Below are 24,523 nucleotides of genomic sequence, written 5' to 3'. Positions count from 1 at the left end.
AATTTGGAAATGCCAGCATTTTTTTAAATACATGAAGATCATGCAATTGCGCGGCTCCACTATTTCGAATGATTATCCATTATAAGGCATAGCACGTGTCCACGAACGTGCAAGTACCCATTTCTCATAAGATTTTTAATAGAACCGTAAAGAGTGGATTTACGGAATTCTACAAGTGAACTCCAATGATCAAACATTAAGGTATTGAACTTTTTTTCACTATGTAATGTTGAACCTTGGCAAAAAAAAATCATAAAAAATTCCTCTCCATTTTACTGAGATATTTAACTCGTTCATCGTCACCTGTGCCATAAATTATTTATTTACCACTTCCATGCTAAGGTTCCCGCTTTTTTTATGGATTCACACTTAAAAAAAAATGACAAAACCAAAGAAAGATCGGTTAGCACTGACCCTTTTCACCGATTTGCAGAGGATACTGTTTTCAACTGGCAAAATCAATGAAACAAGTGAAATTATGACTGGAGATACAGTAATCATTTATGAAACAGTGATGCATCATGTTGAGGGGGTGATTACACACATCTCTGTTTCGGAACAGGAAAAGCATGTGCTTTTAGTAAAAGGAATCTCACACTCTAATCAATTATTCTATCTCAAAATTCACCATATTCCAATCAAAGTTGATAGACCTCAATGTTTTTCTCTTTATATCAATAATGCAGCTTCTTGTATTATTTATCGTAATAACCAACAACTTGGAATATTTAACAATATTGAAGTGTCATTGTGTGGAACAAGTCTTTCGCATATTGATTTTCTTTCAATAGATCATAAGAAAAGAGTGATCATGGATATTCTTTGTGAGCTGGAGTACATACACTCTCAGAGAATTATTCACAACGACATCAAGTTGGACAATATTGTTCTTTATGAGGCAGAGCGAGAGGTTCAGTATGCAAAACTTATTGATTTTGAGTGCTCTAAGCGATTTAGAAAATACGATACGGATCAAGAAGTCTGTTATTCCATTGGTGATGCAGTATTGTTTTCTGGATCAGGAACACCAGGCTACTTTCCTCCAGAAAAACTAGCTGTCAGCGACACTGAAGATGATAAAATAGATATTGCCCATTCCTTAACACCAAAATCAGACATTTACTCGTTGGGTATTGTATGCCTTGAAATTATACTTGGAAACCATATAAGAACAGAAAAGGAGGTCAAAGAAGCATTGATAGAAGTAGGAAAGGGTGAAATGAAAAACATGTTGAAAGTTTTGGAACTAATGATTCATCCAAAGAAGCAACAACGCCCAAGTGCAACCACTATCATTCATTCACTTGGAAAAGTGTGGGGAAATTTAGAACAAGAGGGGAGAAAAAAAGCAAAAACTGAGTTGACCAGCAACTTTTGGGACTTGTTTGGCGAACCAGAAACACCTTACAGCGAGCCGAATGAACACTTGATACAACTAGAGAACGACGGAGAATTAGAGCTTACAAAGGATGAGCTATCAGAAGAAGAACAATATTCTCATCTCAAAAGAGGCCGTGATGTTGCGAATATTGATTCCAACACATTGCCAAGAGACTCAAAGAAGAACAAACCATGAGGTTTCCTTCAAATCCGAACAATCCTTCAGCCAGAACGGACCTAGCTTTTACGAAACACATTATCAAGGGCCCTGAGAGTGTTGAACTTGGAACACCTTAGAAACACGAACATCTCAAAAAAAAATTCGTAAAATTTTACCCGCGAGCTTACTGAAGAAGAGCACTATACTTCTTCACATACAACCATTATCCCGTGAGCGAAATTATTGATTGATTTAGCGTGTAAGATTGAATATCATGGAAGCCAATAGCTCGACCATGTATTTGGATGAGGGTAACACCATCCAATGTCGTGAGATGGAATATATGAAAAGTTGTAGTAGCAAGAGCAGAGCTGAAATTCCATTTCATTTCCGAACCGATGATGAAGAAGAGATGATGAATGGTCATATGAGAGTAATTGAACACACAAACAATCTCGGAAATTTGCCAATGGAAATGATTCATTATATTTGCAGACATTTACATTCGGATCAATTATTTCGTTCGTTGTTTGTTTTGAATCGTCATTGGTATGAGTGTTTGAGAACCTATCCAACAGTGTTTTTAAGAAAATGTAGAAATAGTGAAGGTGCATTGCAAGTACTGAAAGATCGCTTTATAGATTTGAGGTTTTTGAATTTGAGTGGATTAGAATTGCATGACAGAGAGGGAAATTGCCAACACGTCTTGAAGGAGTTGAGAGAAGCTATGAATTCATCATGTAAACGATTACGGTATTTCAGAATATCCAATTGTTTGACATCTCCAGTTCAAAAAAGTGCAGCAAATCAAATGATCTTACGAGATATTGATTCAGAACTTGGAAAGGATGGATATAATTGGTTCGCTCAGCCCTCCGAAGATGGAAACGGAAGAGAAATTACCATTGAAATCTCAACGAAACATATTGAGACTGTAGTGTTTGAAATGCTTGGGCAAATTAGTCGCATTCGAGTTGTGAGCATTGAGGATCAAGAACAGGATAGAAACTGTAATTTAAAACCAAATTCCATTTCATTATTTATTTCGAGGTGTAGATATGTTTCAAAAGACACTTTTGATACAATGTCTGAGAACCGTGAATTCTGCGAGCGTGTGGCTGAACTGATGTTGGAATGGAACATTGGCGTCGATGATTTAACGATAGAGTCGATTTGTAGATCCTTCCCGAACATTGAAAAACTAAGCGTTGCCAACTGCGTCTCTATTGGCTCAGCTGGGTTTGGATTGATTTCATCCGTGCACAATTTACGATCTCTGGTTGTTGTTGGAACAAAAATTAAGGATGAAGACCTTATCAAACTTTCTTCACTTCCTAATTTGAAAGCAATTGATCTCACAGGAACCAAAGTAACCATCATGTTTGAAGAGTCGTACATGAAATTTGTTGAGAATTGTCCTCAGCTTGAAGAATTATCGTTATCAGATTGCAATTTGAGCGATGCTACAGTCCTGTTGATTAAGAAACATCTTAAACAATTAAGAAAATTAGACTTGTCATGGAATGTTGAAATGGCTGATGCAGGAATGGATAATATTCTTGGAGAACTTCCTCGCTTAGAGCAGTTGACAGTCATCTCAGGTGCAAAAATTGAGCATGCAATGCTTTTAAAAGAACGGAATGCCCCAAATCCATTATTACCTCATCTGAAAAAGCTGTGCCTGGGAATGAGAAACTTCCAATCAGCGCAAAGTGTGAGCAATATTCTTCAGAATGCTCCAAATTTGACCTCACTGTTGTTGTCTGGATGCTCATTATTGACTTCGGATTCATTTGAGGTGTCCCCTGCCAACTGCTCCCTTAACAAACTGAAGGAAGTTCACCTCATGAGATGTCGACGCTTAGATGATTCAGCGCTTGATAAGCTCCTTCCACTGTGTATTACAAGTCTCGACTCGTTGCTATTACAAAAAACAAAGATTTCAAAGGCCAAGATTGAGCAATGGAAACATCAATCAGGAGGAGTTTTGAAAAAGATTGGATATCCAAAATATTAATGTCATGAACGAACGACTTGTTACATAAATTATTATTGTTTAGTAATCGTATGATCATGTTTCAATCCAGTTAAGTGTTCATGAAAAATACACATGTGACGTATTCATGGTAACAGGAACCGGATAGCAACACTTATTGGGACTGTAAAAATTCATAAAGAGGTTGGTAGTCATCATTTTTAGATGCCAAATTCTTCACGACAGATAACGGTGTGTTGCCTCTCCAATTCTCAATGTCCTTATCAGCTCCCAGCTCCAATAACAATTTCGTTGCCTCTAAGTGATTGTTAATCACGGCCAGATAGAGTGGAGTATCCTTTGTGATGTCAGTCAATTGATTCACATTTTCATGTTTTTCCGTGACAAAGAATTTGATCAACTCACAATTTCCTGTCTCAGCAGCCATGTGAAGAGCCGAGATTCCATTATTTCCAGAAAGGCTATAGTCAGCATTCAACTCATTGACCAAAAATTTAACCATTTCGGCAGATGCTTTTAAGGTCTCTGAATGTGTTACATTCTTGTCGTCTTCAGCGTGTGAATTTGCAATAGCTAGCAACAGAGGGTTAATATGAATATGATCATTAGAGAGCGTTTCATAAAATTTGGCATTACTTGTCTTGACATCTTGTGAATGTCTGTGAACGAGTGCTTTCAACACTTCCAAGTTATTGTTCAAAATAGCTGTATGAATGGGAAGCATTCTCTCAGTTGTACATTGAATATTCTTATTTGCATTCAATTCATCAATTAAATAGGCAACTGTTTCTGCGTGTCCGTATTGAGCAGCCAAATGCAATGGAGTGTATCCATAAACATCTTGTTGACTATCTACATTTTCACCCTTTTCTTTCACGAGATATTCCAATACCTTATTTTGTCCATTAATAGCAGCTACATGAATGGGAGCAAACAAGGTTTCTTTTCCATTCTTATCCGTATAGTCATAGAGCTTCTTGACTACATCCAAATGTCCTCGCTCACATGCAATCATTAAAGCTGTCTTTTTATCCTGGGCGGTCGTTAAATTACAAAATTCTTTCATCTTCTCGGGATTGAATTGTAACTTTTCAAAGAGTTTGTCTACAAGAGTTGCAGATCCGATAAAGGCTGCAGCATGGAGGAGTGAATGTCCATCGGAATCTCTCTCGGACAGAACATTGGTAATTGGATCAAGCAGCAAGGAAAGATCACCTTGTTGTTGATGAATTCCTGATTGAATGAGTTGTTGAATAAATTTGCCTTGATCGGATTGATCTTGAATGTGAGTCTTACGGATGAATGGAGGTTGAGAAGGAGGTGTTGTGATCAGGTTGTTATTGTTGTTGGATTGCATTTTTTTTAAAGTTATTGTCATTATTATTTGACCTCGAATTGGCTCGATTGTCGAGAAGTACTTTTATGGATAAATATAAGAGTCAAAAGAAACACATTTTCAAATTCAATTGCATTCTTTATCAAACAATTGAATTGCCATCAAATTCATTGAATGTCCAATGGTCAAATCATGAATATTGACTTGACTGTTCAGTTCTACAGGTGCAGAATTGCACATGAATTGGCGTTCTGAATGCAACAAAATGATGGTTAAAATCAGTTCAATAATCAGTGTCCACATTGTGAACGGGAAATAAATTAAATTATCGTATTGTCACCAACTGAATTTTTGCTTCCGTTAATTGTTGATTGGAAAATTGTCGATACAAGGGAGTTAATTGTCATAAAATGGAAATAGAGTACTAGTATTATCTTGAGTTGGTTCTTGTAGAAAATCTTCTAACGAAGAATTGAAAAACATGAGATTTTCCTCTGAGAAATTTCCGGCAGTAAAGGAAGAAAACGAAGCAGACGGTGCCAATGTGTGAGAGGCAGAAGATGATTGCTGTTGCAAAGGAGTGTTGGGTTGGTGGTGGTGTTGTGTTGGTTGTTGTGGTCGCATTAGTTCTGACATGAGTTGGTGTTGAAGCGTCATGGGCACATCTGTTTGGCCAAATTTTAAAGAGTGTTCATAGAGAGGAAGTAATTGACCAAACGGATTGTCACTTCCAAGAGGGTTGACAAGCTGATGATTATTTCGTTGTCTCTCAAGAATTGTTGCCAACACATCTGAAAGTTTGTCGTCTTCTTTTTTCTTGGATGACATGACCTTGTTCGTTATTATTAAATTACCACGCATGGCAGAATTAAAAGTATTTTGTGGAGAGGATGATGGTGTAGGATTGGTTGATGACATTGGTGGTGGAAAATAAAAATTGTTTGTGCTGGTCGTTGTAGTAGTATTAGTGGTTGTACCATTACTCATCACATGGGACTGGTTCTGTAATGAGGAAATTCCAGATGATGATGAAGCATTGGACGGAGATGAAGAGGATGATGCAGGTGTGCTACCCGAGCTGCCCGTACTTGCATTTCCACTAGAATTCTGTATCATTGGTCCATTATTCATAGATAACGAAGTTATATTACTATTTTGATTCATATTTGTGCTCGTAGGACTAAACAGCATACTCTTTCCATAACCCGTCGTGGAACCAAACGGATTCATTAAATGTTGCTGTGATTGTTGATGATGATGATGATGCATGGAAGGTGGTTGAAGCAGAGCAGCAGCGTGATGACCCGAACCACCTGGAAAGCCTTGTTGTTGTTGCTGTTGTTGTAAATGTTGTTGATGGTGTTTCATTTTTTCACTTTCCGTTACCAACAACGTTCGCAATAACATTAATTGTTCCAATTCTTTGGAGGAGAGAGAAGAAGGAGTCATGGTCGAATTTAAATTGGTTGGAAGGGACGATGATTGTTGATTCATACCACTCGTGTTGTTACTACTACTAGTCGTCTGATTACTTTTCAAACTTGTCGAGCTATGGGAATAGTTCAAGAGTGGAGTTGGAGTTTGTTGTTGATTGGGTGTTGCTATTGAAGAGTTGGAAGATGCACTCGGAGTGGCTGCTGTGGTTGTTGTACTCGTACTGCCATAGGTCATGGAAGACGTAGCGGAGAGTGGTGTTGGAGGTTGTTGATTTTGTGTGGAAGTCGATTGCTGAGATCGTTGTTGTTGTTGTTTCTGCAAAGAATCAATGGCCATACTCCACATGGTATTATTATTACTAGCATTGGCTATTGTTTGCTGAGGTTGTTGTAATTGCAATGATTGAGGATTATTCGAAGTTGCCATCATGTTCATGAATGTATTGTTCAACACTTGAAGTTGTTCCATAGGTAGAGAAGATCCTCCGTTATTGTTATTGTTATTATTCAACATCATCATGAGCATGTTCATCATCATGTTAGTCATGAATTGGTTGTTATTAGTATTATTCGCACTACCACTCGTGCTTGTACTATTCGTGATCGAGTCCGATTTTTCATTTATGGTTAAAGAAGTGGTCTTATTTGCTTGTTGTTGTTGTTGAGGAAGAGATGAAAAGCTGCTATTCGTTGAATAGATTCCTGTACTACTACTACTATTGTTGTTGTTGTTGTTAGCATTATTAGTACTATTATTATTTGCAGGCATGTTCACAGAAAAGAAGAACGGACTTGAATTTGAGGGCGATGGTTGAGTCGAAAGGTTTGGGCTATTGTTGTTGTTCTGGTTGGATGAAACAAGTTGCATCATGGCGTTATACATTTGTTGTTGTTGCTGTAACGTTATTGAATTGTTGTTGTTGTTGTTGTTGTTATTATTATTATTTGAATCATTCTTGTTGGAAAGTTGATTCATAAATTGTTGCAACATGTGAAGTTGTTGCATGCTCGTGTCTGCTTGATTGTTATTATTATTATTAATCTCGTTATTATTACTATTATTGTTGTTGTTATTGCTCATGTTGTTTTTATAAAATGTTGTTTTTGATGCAATTGTTAATATTGAGAATTGTGGATTCTAAAAGTCCTGTTTTGGTCCAAAACTGAAATCAATGCTGAGGCTTGAGTATCGGGTTAACAGGTGTTGATGAGAGAATCTCTCTCTTTTTCGTAAAGGTTTTTTAACACGAGTAATTACTTGTTTCAGAACGGAGAGAATTCTGGTATGAATTACAGAAAATAGATCTTCCCTCTCTGAATGACTCGCTCGTGTGAGTTGAGAAACGATGTAACGTTGATGATGATGAGGAGTTGTTTCGAGCAGCAATCGAGAAAGAGAGAACTTTCTGAGAGAGGATCCTTTTCGACTTGAATGTTTGAGACCAATCGACAACTGGCAGCGGAACTGGGGAAAATGATTTTGTTTTTTTGTTATCCAATGCGAGGTTTTGCTTCCAGGGATTCTCAAGTCCATGGTGCATCGATCCGTTGAAGGCCTAATATTGTGTGATATGCCATTTTGAGAGAGGGAGTCTCAGTTACTTTTTGAATGTTAATTCCGATAAGCGATTTGGTTCAGTGGTGTCACGAAATTGTTGTTGACGCAAAGAATATTCGGCGTGTAAAAGAGAATCACTACAGTCAAGTCCTTTTTGAGTGGGTCAGGTTGTTGAAATGAGAAACTGTAGATGGAACGAGTGAGGAAAGGTCAAAGCTCGAAGCAGTCGAGTCACCCCATCATTCATCATTTCCAACAGTTCAAAGCAACAAGACAACAATGAGTCGATGAGCGGATTTTGTTTTTCCATTTTAAAACAAAACCCCCAAACAAAAAAATAACCAACATTCGGCTTTTCAACAACAATTTGTTCGTGGTTTGAACGAACTCGTGTTATTATTTATTGGTTTCCAACAAATCACTTTGTCGGCAACATTAATTTTTTTGATTTTGTTGATTGTTCATCGGGTTGAAACATTGATCATTTGTTTTAATTACTGTACTCGATTAACGACAATACCAACAAACTTGTGCTAACACACATTTCTCACTCGATCATCAAAATTAATAACAATAATTTTTGAATTTTCAGTCAATTAATAATAATCAAGAGAGAGACAAATATTTCATCATCAGCTCAATCATCATCAAGATACAAAACAACAACAACACAACGAGAATGACTGAACCACCTTCGTCGGAAGCTATCAATTACACCCATGCCCTCTCTCCGAGTGAGGGTATTATAGACCGACAACCTCCTCCACATTTTCTCATTCGTGGTGCGAGTACAAAAGATCTCAACAACAAGGATATTATAAAAGATGGTGCTACGCCATCACTGCTAATGACAGCACGAGCAAAAAAAACAGATGCTGTCGTTACTCCCAATGCTGATCAGGAATTGGATGAGCTCGAAGATGTGATGCACAATACTGTGTCTGGAGCTGCTCCAGGAGCTGATACATCAAAACATGCATATTGTGCTCCTAGGAGAGCTATTGTCACATGCCAAAATTTGGAAGTTATTTCTGAAAAATTGAAAGAAAGAAAATTGCGAATTTGCGTATACATTAAGGAGCGAGTTTACAAACGACGAAAAACACTCAGATCATCAATTATTGACGTTCCAAATCTCAGGCATACGTCCTCAAACCCAGGAGAGAGTGTTCAAGTACCTCTCAACAACATTTCATTCAAACTCAAATATTCACATCACTTTAAGAAAAAAATTGACGTTTTACGAATTTCTCTACAATACTCTAAAAAGAAAGGAGACTCATTTAAAACCATGTCAATTGTATCAATTAATTTATTACATGTACTGCAGCGGCCATTTGATGAAAACATATCATTTCTTGTGAAAAAAAAGAAGAAGAAGAGTAAGGAAGAAACTGAATCTACAAATACGGCACAAACCAACCACATGCTAAATTCAGGATCTCCTATTGTATCATATAATGTCAATAGTGCCATACTGCACTATTTGTCTAGCGATGACGAAGATGATGAGAAGGAACGATATCAACACCATCAACAAGTGCCTACCTCCTCAACAGCAGATTGTGTTGCAAAACTTAAAGTTTCCATACAGACAGTTCCCATTTCTTTAACAGAATTGAGAAAGAAAAAGAGAAAGTTCACATTTCTAGGTAAAAAAGAAGATTCTCATGCCATGAACGCAATACATCCTGGTGATCCTTACGAGGGCGATTTCACTGATGAAGACGAGGAGACAGATGAAGATAGTGACATTGATTTTGAAGAAAATAACCTGAATGAGACCAATATTGCCTCTCCAGTAGCTTTGGCAACATCAATGGCCATTACAACATTAGCATCCGCTACTGGAGAAAAGAATGTAAAAGAAGATAAGACTCTTAAGGCCGTTATTGGAATTAAGGACAATATTATGAAACGTTTTAAGAGCTTTAAAAAGAAAGGGCAAGGTGGTCAACACTTTTCAGACTTTGAGCACGATTTACCATCTCCAAAAGGAAGTGTTTCCAATAGCATTGAAAATAACCCCTTTCAAACAACAACAACAAGTGTGAAAATTGAAAAGATACCAATACAGGATCAAGTCAAAGATTTGCTCCACAACAAGACACTTGTGAAAAAAATTATTTTAATTAATGGTTCATTCAGGAGAGGACAAAGGATTTGGAGTTTTCTAAAGAGATCTGGAGGACTCTATGCTAAGGATGTTCTTTGTACATTTTCATGTGAAGATGTTCATATGGCTCTCACAACTATCATTCAAAACAATACCGAAAAGAAATATGTGAGTGAGCAAGAACTGAATGAGACTAAAATCGTAATCATTGGTAACGATGCCTATGTGAACGACGTGTTGAGAGCATGTCTAGCTCAGACCACAGAAGAAAAACAATGGGACCAATTTCTATTTTATATTGTGCCAATTCCTTCAAAGAAAGGAGAGGAGGCCATTCACAGATCAAGAAATGAAATTTCTGCATATCTGAACGCACGATGTCCAATCTATGCCCAATTATTCTCTGCCGACGAATGGAAAAGATCTTTATCATATCCATTGGAGGTCGAAGATTGTGTGGAGCAAATAATTTTTGAATATTTAGAAAATGCCAGAAAGCAAGTGAGCATTGAAATTTCACAAATTATTCTTGTGAGTGATTTGGCACAACAAAATGTTTATCCTCTCCCTCATACCAGCGCAAGATATCAACAAGAAAATCAAACGGAAACAGGTTCTCCAAATGGAACGTCCATTGCAACGGCCTCACAAAATTTTGAATCTGTTTCGCAGCAATGCATTGTACCATTAATCAACAATGTTCACATTGTGAATGGAGATTATCACGAGCAGAAGAAACCCAATATACTCCTCAAACTTGTGCAAAACCTTGACAAAGATACCAAAGAAAAGACCGCTCACAAAGTAAGCACTACTGAAAAATCATTGGCTCCAAGCACGGTTTCTCTTGCAACAAGCCCGCAAATGTCTTCAATGGGAAATGTCTTTCAGAAACGACCAAGCTCAGAGAATCCCGTCGTTGAAGATGAAGACAGCTCTGACGAAGGGGAAGAGAGCAAGCAAGAAAAGACTTCGCTCTTGGAAATGAAAATTGATTATTGGGACGCCTCAAACGAGGAAAAGAGCAAGAGTTCCACAAAGAATTCATTTTCTCACGTTGAAATTTACAAATTACCCAGTACGGACCTACCAGATGATTTTCAACCAAAAACAGGCACATTTACCTTAGTGACAACACGACCTAAAAAGAAGAAGAAACCTGTCACAGATGAAGTAGAACGAAAGTCTAATTTAACAAAAATTATTTGCAAAGTGGAAAAGAAGAAATCAACAGCCAAGGTGGTGATTGATGGAGTTGAATGGGCCAATGTCAAAGTCGTCTCAGTGGCTCCTTCATGGGTCAATAATTTTAACTTTAAGGTTGCTTGCTTTAAATAATATTATTGAGGAAGAAACGTCTACATTGGGATTAAGCTTAACCACATATTCAGCAACACACGAGAATTTTCGAAAGAAGCATTAATATGAACGTTGTATGTATGCTGTCAACCATCATTCCTTTTTTCCTCATCACACAACTTCAAATAAAAATGCCAAACAATTACTGTGGAGGGGGAATTGGTAGGTACTCTATCTTCAGTATCATACAAATTCCGTTGATTTGACACATTGTGTTCCTGAATAACCGATTCGTTAATTTGTGGATTTGTGCTTTTTGATTTCAGAACATTGGCATTTAAGAAACGTTCGGGTTCCTCCTCTCCTTGATTCTATATTCGGAACCAACAAAAACAGTCATATTTATTCCAATACATTACTAGATACGCTACCAATTGCTCAAATTGCATGCGGATCCAATCATTGTATAGTATTAACGGAGAGAAATGAATTGTATTACCAAGCCTCCTCATCATCATCATTATGCGGATCAAGATCTTGTCATTCAACAATGGTCAATGATCATGACCATTCTCAGCATGCTACAACTTCTACTACTACTCACGAAACATTGAATGGTATATATACTAGTAGTGATCGGACTGATGCCATGGTCCATAAAGATTTTAGAAAATTAAATTTTGGAAAAAAGATACGAATGGTAGCAGCGTCAAGTGATCAAGTGTTTGTCATTTCCAAGGATGATGAAATTTTCACATTTGGAGGAAAGGATAATTCAAATACAGCAACTGCCCATTCATCATTATCAAATTCCGTACAATTTCAATTATTTAAGCCATGGCAACAAATTGGAGAACGCATTGACAAATTTGTGGCAAGTTGTTTCACGAGTTGTTTTATCATTGTCTCGACGGAGGGAAAAATTTATGTGAGTGGATCACAACATTCTTTTAATTATGGAATGCTTGGAATTTCTACAGGTGGCAACTCGGATAGTCATCGAAGATTTCATCGAGTGACACTTCCTGGCAATGAAAGAAGTAAGATCAAGATTGTTGCCATGGGAGGACAACACACCATTATTGTGACTGAAAGAAATGAATTTTACTGGTAGGTCATTATGTTAAGAATGAATTGTTTTTTAACATTTTACAAGCTCTGGAAGTAACATTCATTATCAATTAGGTAGGTATGAGTGTTGTTCACTTGATTCTTGATAAACAAATGTTATTGATGCATTAATTTGACAGGCTTTCAAAGTTCGAGTGGAAAACAAACAAATTTTGTAAAACCAAAAAACATTCCATTCATTGGAAAGAGAATTGAATCAGTTTCTTGTGGATACGATTTTACGTTTGTATTGGTTGAAGGCAATGTTTTGTATGCGTGTGGAAATTCATCAAGTGGACAAATTTCTGGTACTTTTGAAAGAATTAACTTTTTCACAAGAATTCCCTTCTCTTTTCCTATTCGACAAGTAGCCTGTGGAGAAGATTTTACCATGATTCAAACCAATAATGGATTATTCTATCGAACAGGTTCCAATAGGTATGTATCCATAATGATCGAGAGTGGTGTGAAAACTTACCATGTGTTTGAAACAATTACTTGAACAGACACTCTCAACTATTCCTTAAACAAGTCATTACTAGAAATGGCTCTCGTTCAGAAGTTGACAAAATTTCAACATTTGAACCTTGTTACATTGACGACAATATTGATGAAGTAGTGTGTGGAAGTTCATACTTTTTCATGTACAAAAAAGCATTCTCTCATGTACAAACCTTATTTCCTAACCTTGTAAATATACTCTGCTTTACTTCATTGAACCATAACACGTTCGATTGTACACTAGTTCCATTTTGGGATATTTCACTCGTTCAGAATTGTTTTTAAATAATAATTATGAAATAAGCAGACCAATTTGTAATATATGTCATTATATAATGTATGATATTGTGTGTTTGAGAGAAAATACACAAAACACAATTGTAGACTAGAACTCTAATTGTCAAGCTTGTATTTCACACCACCTTGACATGAAAAGCGTCAAGAATTGTAAAAACACTAACTTGTTTCAAAATTCGAATTCAACACATGGAATGCACTTGGAACTGTAGCCGTCCAAATCCAGTTCCACATCTGTCAAATAAAACTAACCAAATTCAAATGTCAAACACCCTTAAAGAATCAAATATTTAAAAAAAATGTTCAACAAATTACGTAACAAGTTGGGCTCATCATCCTTTAGTAAACAAGATCATGAAAGAAAGGACAAGATTATGAATCATGATGAACGGCAAAAGCCTGAAATAATTCCGAAAATGGAAATAAATGATGATGATTGGGCATCCATTCCAGTTCCAACGGAAGATGATCATCAAATCCATCAAGATGAACATAATAATTACGAAGTTCTATTCCGAGAGGTGGAAGATCAACCGACCGTTTCCAACTTTTCTCGGAGGAAACGAATATTTATTGATGAAAATGATGATCTGAATACAATGACCGCAACCATTCCTTTCAAAGAGAATCATAGTATCGTGAATCAAGTACAACATTTGGAGAATGATGATGAAATTACCATGACCTATTTACCTCAACAACAAAAGAATTTGCAAGATGAATTCCATAAGAAGAAATTGGGGCAACTTGTAAAGGATAAATATAATGATGATTTCAATGATGGTTGGAATACAAGTAGTGATGAAGAAAATAATGATCCATGGATGGATGATGATTTTGCCATTGCACAACCAACAAGTACAACAACAACACAAATGATCCATCATCATCATGTGGAGCAACGTCATACAAGTGTTTTAGATCCATCCATTCGATTGTGGAATGCAAATGCAAAGCCCATGTGGACAAGTGATGTTTTCTTTAGTGTGTATGCATTTCTGGATGACATTTTCGATATGATCCATCTATCAAGAGTATGTCGAGAATCATATAAAGCATTTAGAGATCCATATCTGTGGCGAAATGAAATTGAAAATAGAAAAATCAGAAAGTTGGGATTTAAAAAAGAGGAATCAGAGAATGGTGACATTGAATGTCTTGATGTCATTTATGCATATTGTAAAGAATTAATGGAATACAAGATGACCAAATTGAGACGAGAAGGAGAGAATGAAAAGGGAACGTATATTCAAGAGCAGAATAAGTTAAAGGAGGAGAAGAAACAAGCTTTACAGCAAAGACACACTGCTGGCCTAGCTGTGACAGGTATTATTTCACTCATTCTCATATGTTTCAGCATTTCGAGAATGTTCTTCTTCCTCATTGCCTACTTCCTATTCAGTGCTGCTGTTGTGGGAGTGTTGTTAGCAGTGAATACGAGTTTTCAGATGAGATTCAAGAAACAGCAGCTCATGATGTTGAATATTGTGATCGCTGTGATCAGTTTTGTATTATTTCAAGTTGAAGAGCTGAATTTTCTGTTCATGATTCTTGGAGCGGTGGCATTCTCTTACTGGATCACATTTAAATTTATTGTGACGTCAGAGCATAGCATTCAGCACGAATTTTTAGTGAAACAGAGAAGATTATTTCAAAGCATGTCCAATATTGACGACAAGTATTGCAAGAAAATTCGAGAATTGCAAGAAATTGCTAAAAGAATTCCAACTGCATCCCAAGATTCCAAGAAGAAAAAACCTCTGACTTGCTCAACAACAACAAACTCGGAGAAGAGACTTTCCAAATGTACTGTACAATAAATTATTTAAGAGCCATTTTGTAACTAGTTCAAAATTTTCATTATTGGTTGGATTACCAACTCTGCATTTTTCTCGAGTCAAAATAATAGAATACAACAAAAGAAAACCATCAAGGCATTGGAGTCATTCCAATCATGCCAAAAACAAACAATCCACACACAAGTGCCATCATTAAGGTCCATAAATTTCCACTCTTTTCATTCCATGCTTCACTACTTGCTGTGACATTTCTAACCACTGTCGAATTTCCAGGTTTCACACTCGAAGGTTTTGGTTGCACATTCGATAACGATGGTTTTGGCTTGACACTCGGAGAAGGAGCTGGAGGTGCTGGAGGAGTAGGAACTGGTATTAAATTGCTTGGAGTTTTTGTGCAATTTGCATTGTAAGGTCGTGACGTGTAAAATGCAAAATTCGACAAGTACAAATAATTACCAGTGCCATGAGAAAGGAAACTTGTTGGACTCGTTGGCACTTGATTCGGATTTCCAGCAAATAATAAATCGATGGTAATATTTTTCGAGAAGGCGAAATAATCGCTGGGTGCTCCTATTGGTCGTGTTAAATTTCGGATCACATACAAGTAGTTCACACCGGCGACAGTGACATTGGAGGCAGCAGTAATGAAAAAGTTTTTCGATCGAATGGCTGGTAGTCCATTGGTTGAGGCAATGTACTGAAGGAGTGGGATGGTGAAAAATTTTGAGCAAGAATGAACGAGCGGACATGCAATATGAAATAGCCAATCCACAGGGCCCGTCAAATGTCATCATTTTGCGTTCACAACAGCCACAAGATTTCAATTTGATCATCAACAACAATAAACTTCTTCAAAACTTGTCAGCAATGAATGCTATTATACTCACCTCATTGATCTTGTTCGAACTATAACCCATCGTAATACTCGCTCCTTTCATTCCTGAAGTACCTGTAAATTGTTTCAGTCCAAAAGCTCCCCATCCCTTTCCATTAGGAATCGTTACGAGGGCTCTGAATTGATTCTTTGGTTCATCAATGGTCCATTCGATTTTAAATTTCACAGCATTGGAATTGGCTTGATAGCAATTTGTGAAATTTTGAGCGAGTGTGAATGATGAGAGTGTCGAGAAACAACAACAACATAGAATGAATACAAGGTACAACAGGACATGATGATGTCGAGTCATTCTATGCAAAGAAGGAGCGAGGTTGGGAGTGTGACACACCATGTCTTGTGGTTTGACTTTTTGGTGGTTGAGAGGCAAAGGTCGAGTGTGAATTTTTTAGGGCGAGTATGAATCGTTCAAATGATTTGTGACGTTCAATGGTGTTTGGCTCTTGGCAACGTGTGTTACTGACAGATGGGTCATGAATTAATTTGCCGTGGTGGCCTCTTAAGGCAAGGGTTGATGCGAGCGAACGTTCTCTCCTCGTTTGCCTTAACATGATTGGTGGATGTGGTCGTTGAATTGTTGTTGATCAAAATTCATAGTTGCAGAGATTCTCTTCTTGTTGCATTCATTGTTACTGTTGTTTATACATGTTGTAAATGGGTATGCCAGGAACAAAGTTATGTTTACGCCATCCTTCATCGTTGGCAATGGCAGCCCATTCCAAACGAAAGATACTCCAACTACATCTTCTCATGAGTTCAATACTTCCGAACAAGATGGCCAATGACTCCTTATTGTTCTTGAAGAAGGTAGAAATGGTTCCAGCCCATGCAAATCTTGCAAATAAATTGAAAATAATGGCAATACGATAGACCACTTTGGATCTTCCATAGAGTCTTCTTCCTCGCATTGCAAATCGATAGCCACAAATCGTTTGTTCTGTGAAAAACTTTTTAAGGGCTTCTAACTGGGTGCGGGCTCGTTCTTCTGGTTTTACTTTCTTCACTCGGAATAATCCCCAATCCATGAGAATGTCCCAACTGAAAGCGTAGAATGTACTGACAGGTATCACCAAGATCCAAATGTATCGGAATGGACCCCACGAGTCGTTTTCTTCCAAATTGGCATGTAATGTGTTGAAAAGAATGACCACCAGTGCAGCAACATATTTGAGAGCATTCAATAATTGACTTCTTTGTGTGTGGTCGTCATAAAATCTTCTACAGCATTGTAACATTCTCCAAAGGAAAGGAAGGAAGGTCAGACATGGAGCAAGGAATTTGTTGAAATCGTGACACTTGTTTTCACCTCCATTCCAAGAATTTGAAAAATAATAACACAACATGTAAGCTGTGTCAGTAATTGGAATGACCATGCTGGTTAACACGTCAGCCACAAAGAACTCTCTGAATCGAATGTGACCAAATGGTGTAATTAATAACTTTCCTAATACTTTCAGGAGAGTATATCGAGCACTAAGGTGAACAAAATGCATTGGCAACACTGCAATAAATATCATCATTAAACCCATGATGAGAGGATACCATTTTGCATCTAGAATGGTTAAATAGCCCTTCACTGTGGACAAGTAGAGGAAGAAGAACACAAACCAAAAGACTGTCAAAACACTAGCAGTTTTCCAAATCTTGATCGATTTCAAATGATTCACAGGATCAAACTCGAACAAGTAAGCAAAATTCACCTTATATCTTTCCCACACAAATAAATTAATTCCATAAAGCCATCCATATAATATGTAGAGACCAATCGAACGGAAAATGGGTAAAACATCGAAAAATCCAGGAATTTGGTCATAGTTAGGATCCTTGAAAAACCACATGGCAACCAAAATGATAAACATGGGAATAACCATTCCAATGAAGAGAGCCAATTTAAAAGTGTCTCCGTGCGTGTGATTGGTCGATGGTTCTCTGAGAAATGAAAGGGCCTTGGTTTGATCTGATGATGTGAAATATTTTGCAAAAATTTGTTCCACGCTTTCCATCGTATGCTTCAACTCGTTGGTGTTGAAATCTGCATTTGGTTGGTCATTGTACCATTGGTACAATTCTTGTGAATGCTCTCCGCAAAATTCGAATTTCATTAATAAATTATTACTCGCAATTCTATTTACATGCAAAAAACTGTATAAAAACTCCAATTCTCTGTAGATGGCAACAAACTTTTCCTTGAGTTTTGGACCTGACTCGCTGTTAAAGAATGGCCTCATCCTGGCCTCTGCTAGCTCTTTCTGTGTTCTCAAAATTTTCTCATTAATGAGCTTGAGCTCTGAATTATATTTGCTAAAAACTGTTTCAATATCCTTCTTAAACATGGCTTTGAAGTTTTCAATATCCATGTTTAAACTTTCTCCAATTTCTAGTCTGAAAAAGTAATCATCCATAATCACTGGTTGAGAGTCATCGTGTTGTTGTTGTTCCGGAGCATTATTCCCAAGGTTTTGGGTATTGGGAAGTGTATGGTCATTTTGATGACTCAACAATCCTCGAGTTTCATCCGCTTCTTCAATTCCGTGATCATCGGCAGCTGCTCCTTCCGTTCCCGTTGCGGAACCGCCGAGAGTGCTCGACGAATGATGATGATGTTGTTCTAAAATTCCACTTCCACGCATTTTCCTCAGCCTCCTATTCTTCTTTTGCTCTTCCTTCATCAATGTCATTTCATCCCGAATATGATGCAGCGCGTTCTTCAGCTCCGGATACGAAATGTAGAATGTTTTCCAAGCAGGTTTTAAATTCGCTTGGTAACTGAAGTAGGCTGTAAAGGACATTTTTTTCGGGTTTGCAAAAAATCTAATGTTGTTGGGTGTCCCACCGATTAGTCGACACTAAATGCATTTCGACAAATTGGTCATCACTTACTAAGGGGTTTATTTACATCTAGTCAGGACAGTATTTTCATGCATGTGTTCTTACAAATTCCAAACGACCTCGAACTTCATATTACAACATGTATAAATTTTGCATGAGAAGTTCTTTGAGATAATGTCGAGAAGTTTCATCTGGTGTTTCAATGGTAGTATCTTCAGCGTTGAAAATAATCTTAGAGTCCAGTTGAGGAATCTCAATCGTGTAAGTTCCATATTCTGATGGGTCAGAGTGGACTGAAATTTTGTCAAAACCTTCCATTTGTAAGTGTTTCACAATTTTCTCCACGCTCACATCTCCAAATACCATGAGGTCTGTATTTTCTTGTTTTCGTTTCTTTTTGCTGGATTCTTCTGTGGTTGAATCTGAAAGGTCTTCTGTAGGTGGCACATCTAACAAGTGTTTACCATTCTTTGAGGTAAGACTGGCAGAAACACGAGAAACGTACACGCCTTTCACAGATTTTGGAAAGATGGTTTTGGCTAATTCTGAGGAAATGGTAGCCAACTCATACTTTCGTTTCATGTGATGTTTCTTAATGGAGAGAATGTCATCTCCATCAATATCAAATTTTGCAGAGCTTCCTGGTGTGGAGATGATATGGATCTTCTCGGTCACAAATTTGGAAATTATTCGTATATCCAAACAGTTCAGTAATGTGCTCAATGTTTGATAACCATTTAGAGCTCCGATAAGTTCAGTGTTGGGAGAGACGTTCTTTTGGATTTGCTGTGGTTCAATATCTATTGCTACGTTGGTCAAGATGAGATGTTGTGGAACAAGTTGTTTCACAATATGAACCAAGTCATTATTCTTCAATCTTAAATCAATAGGGCAATGAATAAATTTCATGGATGGCTGATTTGGGGATTTAGGGATGAATGGTCTTATGGCGTCAAAGAAGGAATACTCTGGTTCAATGTACATGAGTGCATTGTTGGTATTTCGTTGAAAGATGGGAATGAGTTGCAAAATGTCTCCCATTCGTAGCGATGGATGGCCTGCAAATATGACACATGGATGAGAACTTCTGTTTTGTTGATAGACTTGCATGAATTTCGCATTGACACTGTCAAAGATCATGAGTGATTTGTTTTGAAGTAAATTCGTGTGCAAGAAGGGAGATTCTGCAGAAATGGTCTTGTCCATCTTGGAATCACACAACCACTCTGCACTAATATTGGCGTATTGTATCGAATGATCTGCTACTGGAGAAACGAGATAGATTAGAGTATTTCCTAAATGTACAGAGTTGAAATAGGTTGACAAAAAGTCAATCAAATCATAGACGAGACCCGTCGTGTGACATGGAATCAAAACATCTCCTCCAGATTCTATTGTTTTTCCAATAATTCTGCAAAAGTCGTTGAGGGTAGCCTCAGGGAAGTAGTGACAGATTGGTTTCACAATTTTGATATTTTCAGTATCGATCGCGTATTGACTCTTACTGGTCGTGGGAGTACCTCCACCTATAGTTGCTGCAAGCTGTTGATAGGATTGTTCAAAGTAGTACAAATTCTTCTCGCTTTTTGGACACACATTGGAAACAATCATTACGAGATTCATCATGGATCCACTGCCTGATGTGGTCTGCACGACTGAGGATACACTTCCGTTTGAGGATCCTGTCGTTGAAGTAAATTGTGGAGACACTAAGGACAAATCTAATTCGGATGGGTGACGAACTTGAGCACCCGAACGACTACTATGACTCATGTAAAATATTTTCTCATACTCTGTTTGAATGACCCAATTGCAGTACCCCAAACTGTAGCCACTGCTAAGAGCTGCGATTTGAAAAACTCCTCCAAATACTGCAATACGTTCTTGATAACTCACACTCTTCATGCTCTCAACAACCTTCAAGATATCCTCATCAGAATAAATGTACTTTTCACTCAAGAGTGGAACCAAACCAGAATCGGACTCTTGTTGCTTGGTAGTGATTTTGACAATTTGATCAATACTAGACAATTCTAAATGCTCGCTCTGTCTCACATAGGCAACCAATTCTTGCATCATTTTCTTTCCTAACTGCACTGTTGGTTCTGTGGCATAAATTGGAGGCATCTTTACTGGGTTTGGGTCTTTTCTAAAAGCTGCCTGTTGTTTTAAATGTTGATAAAGAAAAGGTAATGCAAGTAAATTATGAGGATTTGTAATGAGAATTAGATCAATTTGTTTGCAGTCAATTTTGTGAAAATTAGGTGTTTTGAATATGATCGACGCATTTGCAGTCGGACCGTAATTTTGTTTCAAATTACTACTATTGGTTGTAAATGGAGAAATACGATGTGTTCGATTCAACAGATTGAGCATTGTTTTTGTAGGAGTGATGGTTGAAAATTCTCCCAATGTTTGATCCGAAGGATTTCCTCCACTTGTCATTCCTGGTAAAATATTTCTCTCTAGAAAATCCCAAATCGCACTCGATGATCCCCAATCCAAAGCACAATCCAACATGATGGTTGTGTTTTTAAATGTGAGGACATGACATCCTTCTCCGATTGCAAATAGTTTCATTTTTTTTAAATTAATTCTTCACGAATTTCATTTGGATCATCATGATGACCAAGTAAAATGGGTTTTGGGACATTCCCTCTCGAAAAATCCAAGCACGGAATGCATCGGATAAATTGATTTTTAATAATCAACACAGAAAAATGTCTTCACAAGATCAACAATTACTAGAGCAAGCAAGAAAATCAAAAAAGCTTACGTTGAGTCAAGTAACCACCAATGTAGAAGTAACCCAATCACTCTACGATGAAGTGTTAGAAGGTGTTGTAAGAAATGTAAAGATGGGTCCTTTTAAAGCTACTAGTGGGATTGATTTGCCTTGTAAGTATGAATTGTTTTCGGTTAGTTATGGACGTGTGATCATCGTCATGGTGTTCTTCCGATCCGATCGGATCTGAATTTTCAATATGAAATATTAATATTATTATGATATGTATCATTGGATGAACCGTTATGATCGGATCAATATATTATTCACTGAATGAATTGGACCTGATGATGACCCATCATATCATATATGAACCATTTCCCTTGTCTGGAAATTCATCATGATGATAGACTATTTAAATGCAAGTACAAATTTCATGGATAAGAAAGTAGCTCCAAAGATTGTGGAAATTTTAGGTCACTATCTCATTCATCTCCAACAAACATTACCATGTTTTAAGCCTGAAAATTTACCAGATTCTCAAAAAGACCTTTCCAAACAACCACTGGTTTTGGTTGGAATGGAACTCGCTGGTGGCATGCTGGTGAGTCAATTTGCTGCCGTTGCATCGACTTTGCATGAGAAGCAAGGTTCAAAAACTGTTTATGAGGCCTATGACTTTTTATATGTTAGAAAAAGTAGAAAATCCACAGGAACTTGTCAACAATTAGAAGGAGAACAAAAATTCACATCAAGAACTCCCGATTCACCTGTGATTTATGGAGTTTGGGTGGATGATGCTCTCTCCACAGGAACATCGCTGTTAGAAGGTATCAACATGTTAAAGAATGATTACAATATTGAAATTAAGGCAGCTCTCTATTTGGTCGATCGAAGTCAGGATCGTAAAGATTTACCTCCTGAAAAACAAAAGTTGGCAGATCCAATATTTTCTCAAGTTGAAATTTTCTCCGTGTTTGATTTGGAAGATGTGGATCAACGAATTGAGCAAAAGAAGAAACAACAATAATGCAGCTGAGCATGTGACACATGTCTCAGGCCCTTCCTGAGTGGTGATGGAAATTCTTGCAATACATTCATTTGATATTTATTCAATTATTTTGCGTTTGTCTTCGTGGTGAGGAGAAGATTCTTAAATGTTTATTGTTACATAAATTCTGCCTTATTGCATAACAGAAGATTGAACATTGCAAGAATGAAAAAATGTTCGACCTTAATACCTCAGATACGCAAAGATGCTCAAAGATTCACGATATACTTGTCCGATCCAAGTTAGATGTGCAAGAATTTGAAGAAGCTGTACGAAACACCTACTTGAAGGAGCTTCCGTTTAGCGTTTCTTTGGGATTAGCTATTGCGTTTCAACAAAAGTACATGGAACTACATGTTTTCACCATGAATCGTGATGATTTGAAGCAATTACGGAACAAGGTAATCCATAATCTCTCCTTCCCTCTCAATCATCAAGACGAGAATCAAAAAGCTATTGCTCTTTCACTTCTTCATGTATTGACTCTAGCATCGAAAGATACGCTTCTGAGAGACATTGAACAACTGAAAGAGATTTCATCAACAAGAAACAACCCTGTTGAGGTTGTAAAAACAGGCTATTTCATTATTTCTTTATGTTGTTGTACAACGTTAGACTACGAATCATTAATCCATTCATGCAACAGCATTTTGAACGACTCGTCACCCACATTGTGCCCAAACGATTTTCTTTACATTGCCTTAGTTTTGTATGAAGTAGGATGGAAACGAAAAAATTTTCCTTTTCTAAGAGACGCCTTTATTATAATTTCAAACACCCTGTTAGTAACTCCACTACTTGAGAACGAACGAATGATCGGTGCTGTTGGTAATAAGTTGTTTGAAATGTATTCAGATTTGCATCATGCAGAGGGTTACTTGGAGTTTCTAGAATTTGTTGGTAGAAGAATTACCACCTCTTGCAACAACATTGGATTGAAGAAATTTGCTGAGGAACTTAAATGTGTTTTGAAACAACCGTTTGAAGAAGATTTGATGAGATTTGAAAAGGGAGAGCAACAATGTATTTACAAGGCATTGCATTCGGTATACAATGACAACTCGGCAAAATCATACTTTACTAGAGGTTACAAATTGTCAAAAATTGATCGCACCGCTTTAGAACAGGGATTTGAATTGGATTTCAATGAGCGACTTATTCTTCTTTGCAATTGCATCCATAACTTTCATGATATTCTAACGAGGAATGTTATGGACAATCTTTCTTTCACTAAGGGATGTCGAATTTTAGAGAGTCATCTAATATTCAATGTAGAAGCTTATGATTATGCCATAACCAATTTTATTGAGCTCATCCTACATCCATCCAACCCATCACCAACATGCATGAACAATTTCAATGAGCGCTTCTTTGTGTTATTTATTTCTTTGGTTTCAACTCGTTACAAAGAAATTAAGCAAGCTGTCGAAAAAAAGGTGAAAGACATTGAAGAAACCTCAGATATAGATAACAAAGAGAGAATGAAACAAGCAATGACGAAACTACTCGAGTTTATCGAAGAAAAAACAATGGAATTGAACAAGTGTAGAGAAGATTTGGCCTATTACAAGAACCTTAAAGGAGACAAACCAATGATGGATAGGTCTTTATACGGATGGTACATGCTTTCCAAACGTAAAGAAATTACCCAAGTAGACGATCCATATGAATGGTCTTGCGATGATGCATCAAGCGACGACGATGACGAGAATTAACAATTTCGTGTTGAGAAAATAACGATGCGGTCGTCATTGTAAGCATTCAGACTATTTGAAACATGCGAAACACTAGCAAGTTCAATAAAGGGAAGGCAGTGTGATACGAGCAATAGCCAACTCATGAATTTAAACCTGAATCTGACTTTACGTTCATTTTGATAAGACGATTTGGTAACCTCAGAAAGGGTTAAGGAAAGTATTGGTAACAGTAAGGATTGAACAGTAGACACCTAGTGGGTTGTTAAACCACTCTCCTGTGAGCACACTCAATGTCTTATCCGTGTCAAGAAAACTTTCCGAGAATGGTCAAAAACCGT

The 24,523-nt window shown here is 37.2% G+C and overlaps 12 protein-coding genes across 12 annotated transcripts; 7 read left to right on the top strand and 5 right to left on the bottom strand.

Annotated features, from left to right (window-relative positions):
• Positions 1-379: 379 nt before the first annotated feature.
• C9374_001562 (uncharacterized protein) lies at positions 380-1,576 on the top strand (the record flags this gene model as incomplete). Its single annotated transcript, XM_044690883.1, has 1 exon — positions 380-1,576. One exon carries the CDS (start codon positions 380-382, stop codon positions 1,574-1,576), a length of 1,197 nt encoding a protein of 398 aa, XP_044551222.1.
• A 238-nt stretch (positions 1,577-1,814) lies between these two features.
• C9374_001561 (uncharacterized protein) lies at positions 1,815-3,557 on the top strand (the record flags this gene model as incomplete). Its single annotated transcript, XM_044690882.1, has 1 exon — positions 1,815-3,557. One exon carries the CDS (start codon positions 1,815-1,817, stop codon positions 3,555-3,557), a length of 1,743 nt encoding a protein of 580 aa, XP_044551221.1.
• Positions 3,558-3,690: 133 nt separating this feature from the next.
• On the bottom strand, positions 3,691-4,893 carry C9374_001560 (uncharacterized protein; the record flags this gene model as incomplete). Its single annotated transcript, XM_044690881.1, has 1 exon — positions 3,691-4,893. One exon carries the CDS (start codon positions 4,891-4,893, stop codon positions 3,691-3,693), a length of 1,203 nt encoding a protein of 400 aa, XP_044551220.1.
• Positions 4,894-5,268: 375 nt separating this feature from the next.
• Positions 5,269-7,389, bottom strand: C9374_001559 (uncharacterized protein; the record flags this gene model as incomplete). Its single annotated transcript, XM_044690879.1, has 1 exon — positions 5,269-7,389. The coding sequence occupies one exon, from the start codon at positions 7,387-7,389 to the stop codon at positions 5,269-5,271; it is 2,121 nt and encodes a 706-aa protein (XP_044551219.1).
• Positions 7,390-8,545: 1,156 nt separating this feature from the next.
• Positions 8,546-11,320, top strand: C9374_001558 (uncharacterized protein; the record flags this gene model as incomplete). The annotated part of the gene is made up of 1 exon (XM_044690878.1): positions 8,546-11,320. One exon carries the CDS (start codon positions 8,546-8,548, stop codon positions 11,318-11,320), a length of 2,775 nt encoding a protein of 924 aa, XP_044551218.1.
• A 152-nt stretch (positions 11,321-11,472) lies between these two features.
• Positions 11,473-13,177, top strand: C9374_001557 (uncharacterized protein; the record flags this gene model as incomplete). Its single annotated transcript, XM_044690877.1, has 5 exons — positions 11,473-11,503; positions 11,608-12,391; positions 12,438-12,466; positions 12,532-12,829; positions 12,898-13,177. The coding sequence occupies 5 exons, from the start codon at positions 11,473-11,475 to the stop codon at positions 13,175-13,177; spliced, it is 1,422 nt and encodes a 473-aa protein (XP_044551217.1).
• A 311-nt stretch (positions 13,178-13,488) lies between these two features.
• On the top strand, positions 13,489-15,009 carry C9374_001556 (uncharacterized protein; the record flags this gene model as incomplete). Its single annotated transcript, XM_044690876.1, has 1 exon — positions 13,489-15,009. The coding sequence occupies one exon, from the start codon at positions 13,489-13,491 to the stop codon at positions 15,007-15,009; it is 1,521 nt and encodes a 506-aa protein (XP_044551216.1).
• A 109-nt stretch (positions 15,010-15,118) lies between these two features.
• Positions 15,119-16,217, bottom strand: C9374_001555 (uncharacterized protein; the record flags this gene model as incomplete). The annotated part of the gene is made up of 2 exons (XM_044690875.1): positions 15,119-15,685; positions 15,876-16,217. The coding sequence occupies 2 exons, from the start codon at positions 16,215-16,217 to the stop codon at positions 15,119-15,121; spliced, it is 909 nt and encodes a 302-aa protein (XP_044551215.1).
• A 295-nt stretch (positions 16,218-16,512) lies between these two features.
• Positions 16,513-18,672, bottom strand: C9374_001554 (uncharacterized protein; the record flags this gene model as incomplete). Its single annotated transcript, XM_044690874.1, has 1 exon — positions 16,513-18,672. One exon carries the CDS (start codon positions 18,670-18,672, stop codon positions 16,513-16,515), a length of 2,160 nt encoding a protein of 719 aa, XP_044551214.1.
• A 172-nt stretch (positions 18,673-18,844) lies between these two features.
• Positions 18,845-21,292, bottom strand: C9374_001553 (uncharacterized protein; the record flags this gene model as incomplete). The annotated part of the gene is made up of 1 exon (XM_044690873.1): positions 18,845-21,292. One exon carries the CDS (start codon positions 21,290-21,292, stop codon positions 18,845-18,847), a length of 2,448 nt encoding a protein of 815 aa, XP_044551213.1.
• Positions 21,293-21,432: 140 nt separating this feature from the next.
• Positions 21,433-22,467, top strand: C9374_001552 (uncharacterized protein; the record flags this gene model as incomplete). Its single annotated transcript, XM_044690872.1, has 2 exons — positions 21,433-21,610; positions 21,848-22,467. 2 exons carry the CDS (start codon positions 21,433-21,435, stop codon positions 22,465-22,467), a joined length of 798 nt encoding a protein of 265 aa, XP_044551212.1.
• A 194-nt stretch (positions 22,468-22,661) lies between these two features.
• On the top strand, positions 22,662-24,203 carry C9374_001551 (uncharacterized protein; the record flags this gene model as incomplete). The annotated part of the gene is made up of 1 exon (XM_044690871.1): positions 22,662-24,203. One exon carries the CDS (start codon positions 22,662-22,664, stop codon positions 24,201-24,203), a length of 1,542 nt encoding a protein of 513 aa, XP_044551211.1.
• Between the last annotated feature and the right edge of the window lie 320 nt (positions 24,204-24,523).

This window comes from Naegleria lovaniensis, assembly GCF_003324165.1.
Source record: "Naegleria lovaniensis strain ATCC 30569 chromosome Unknown tig014, whole genome shotgun sequence".
Classification (NCBI taxonomy): Eukaryota; Heterolobosea; class Eutetramitea; order Acrasida; family Naegleriidae; genus Naegleria; species Naegleria lovaniensis.
Note: the sequence above shows the minus strand (reverse complement) of the source record. Positions and strands in the feature narration are given on the sequence as shown.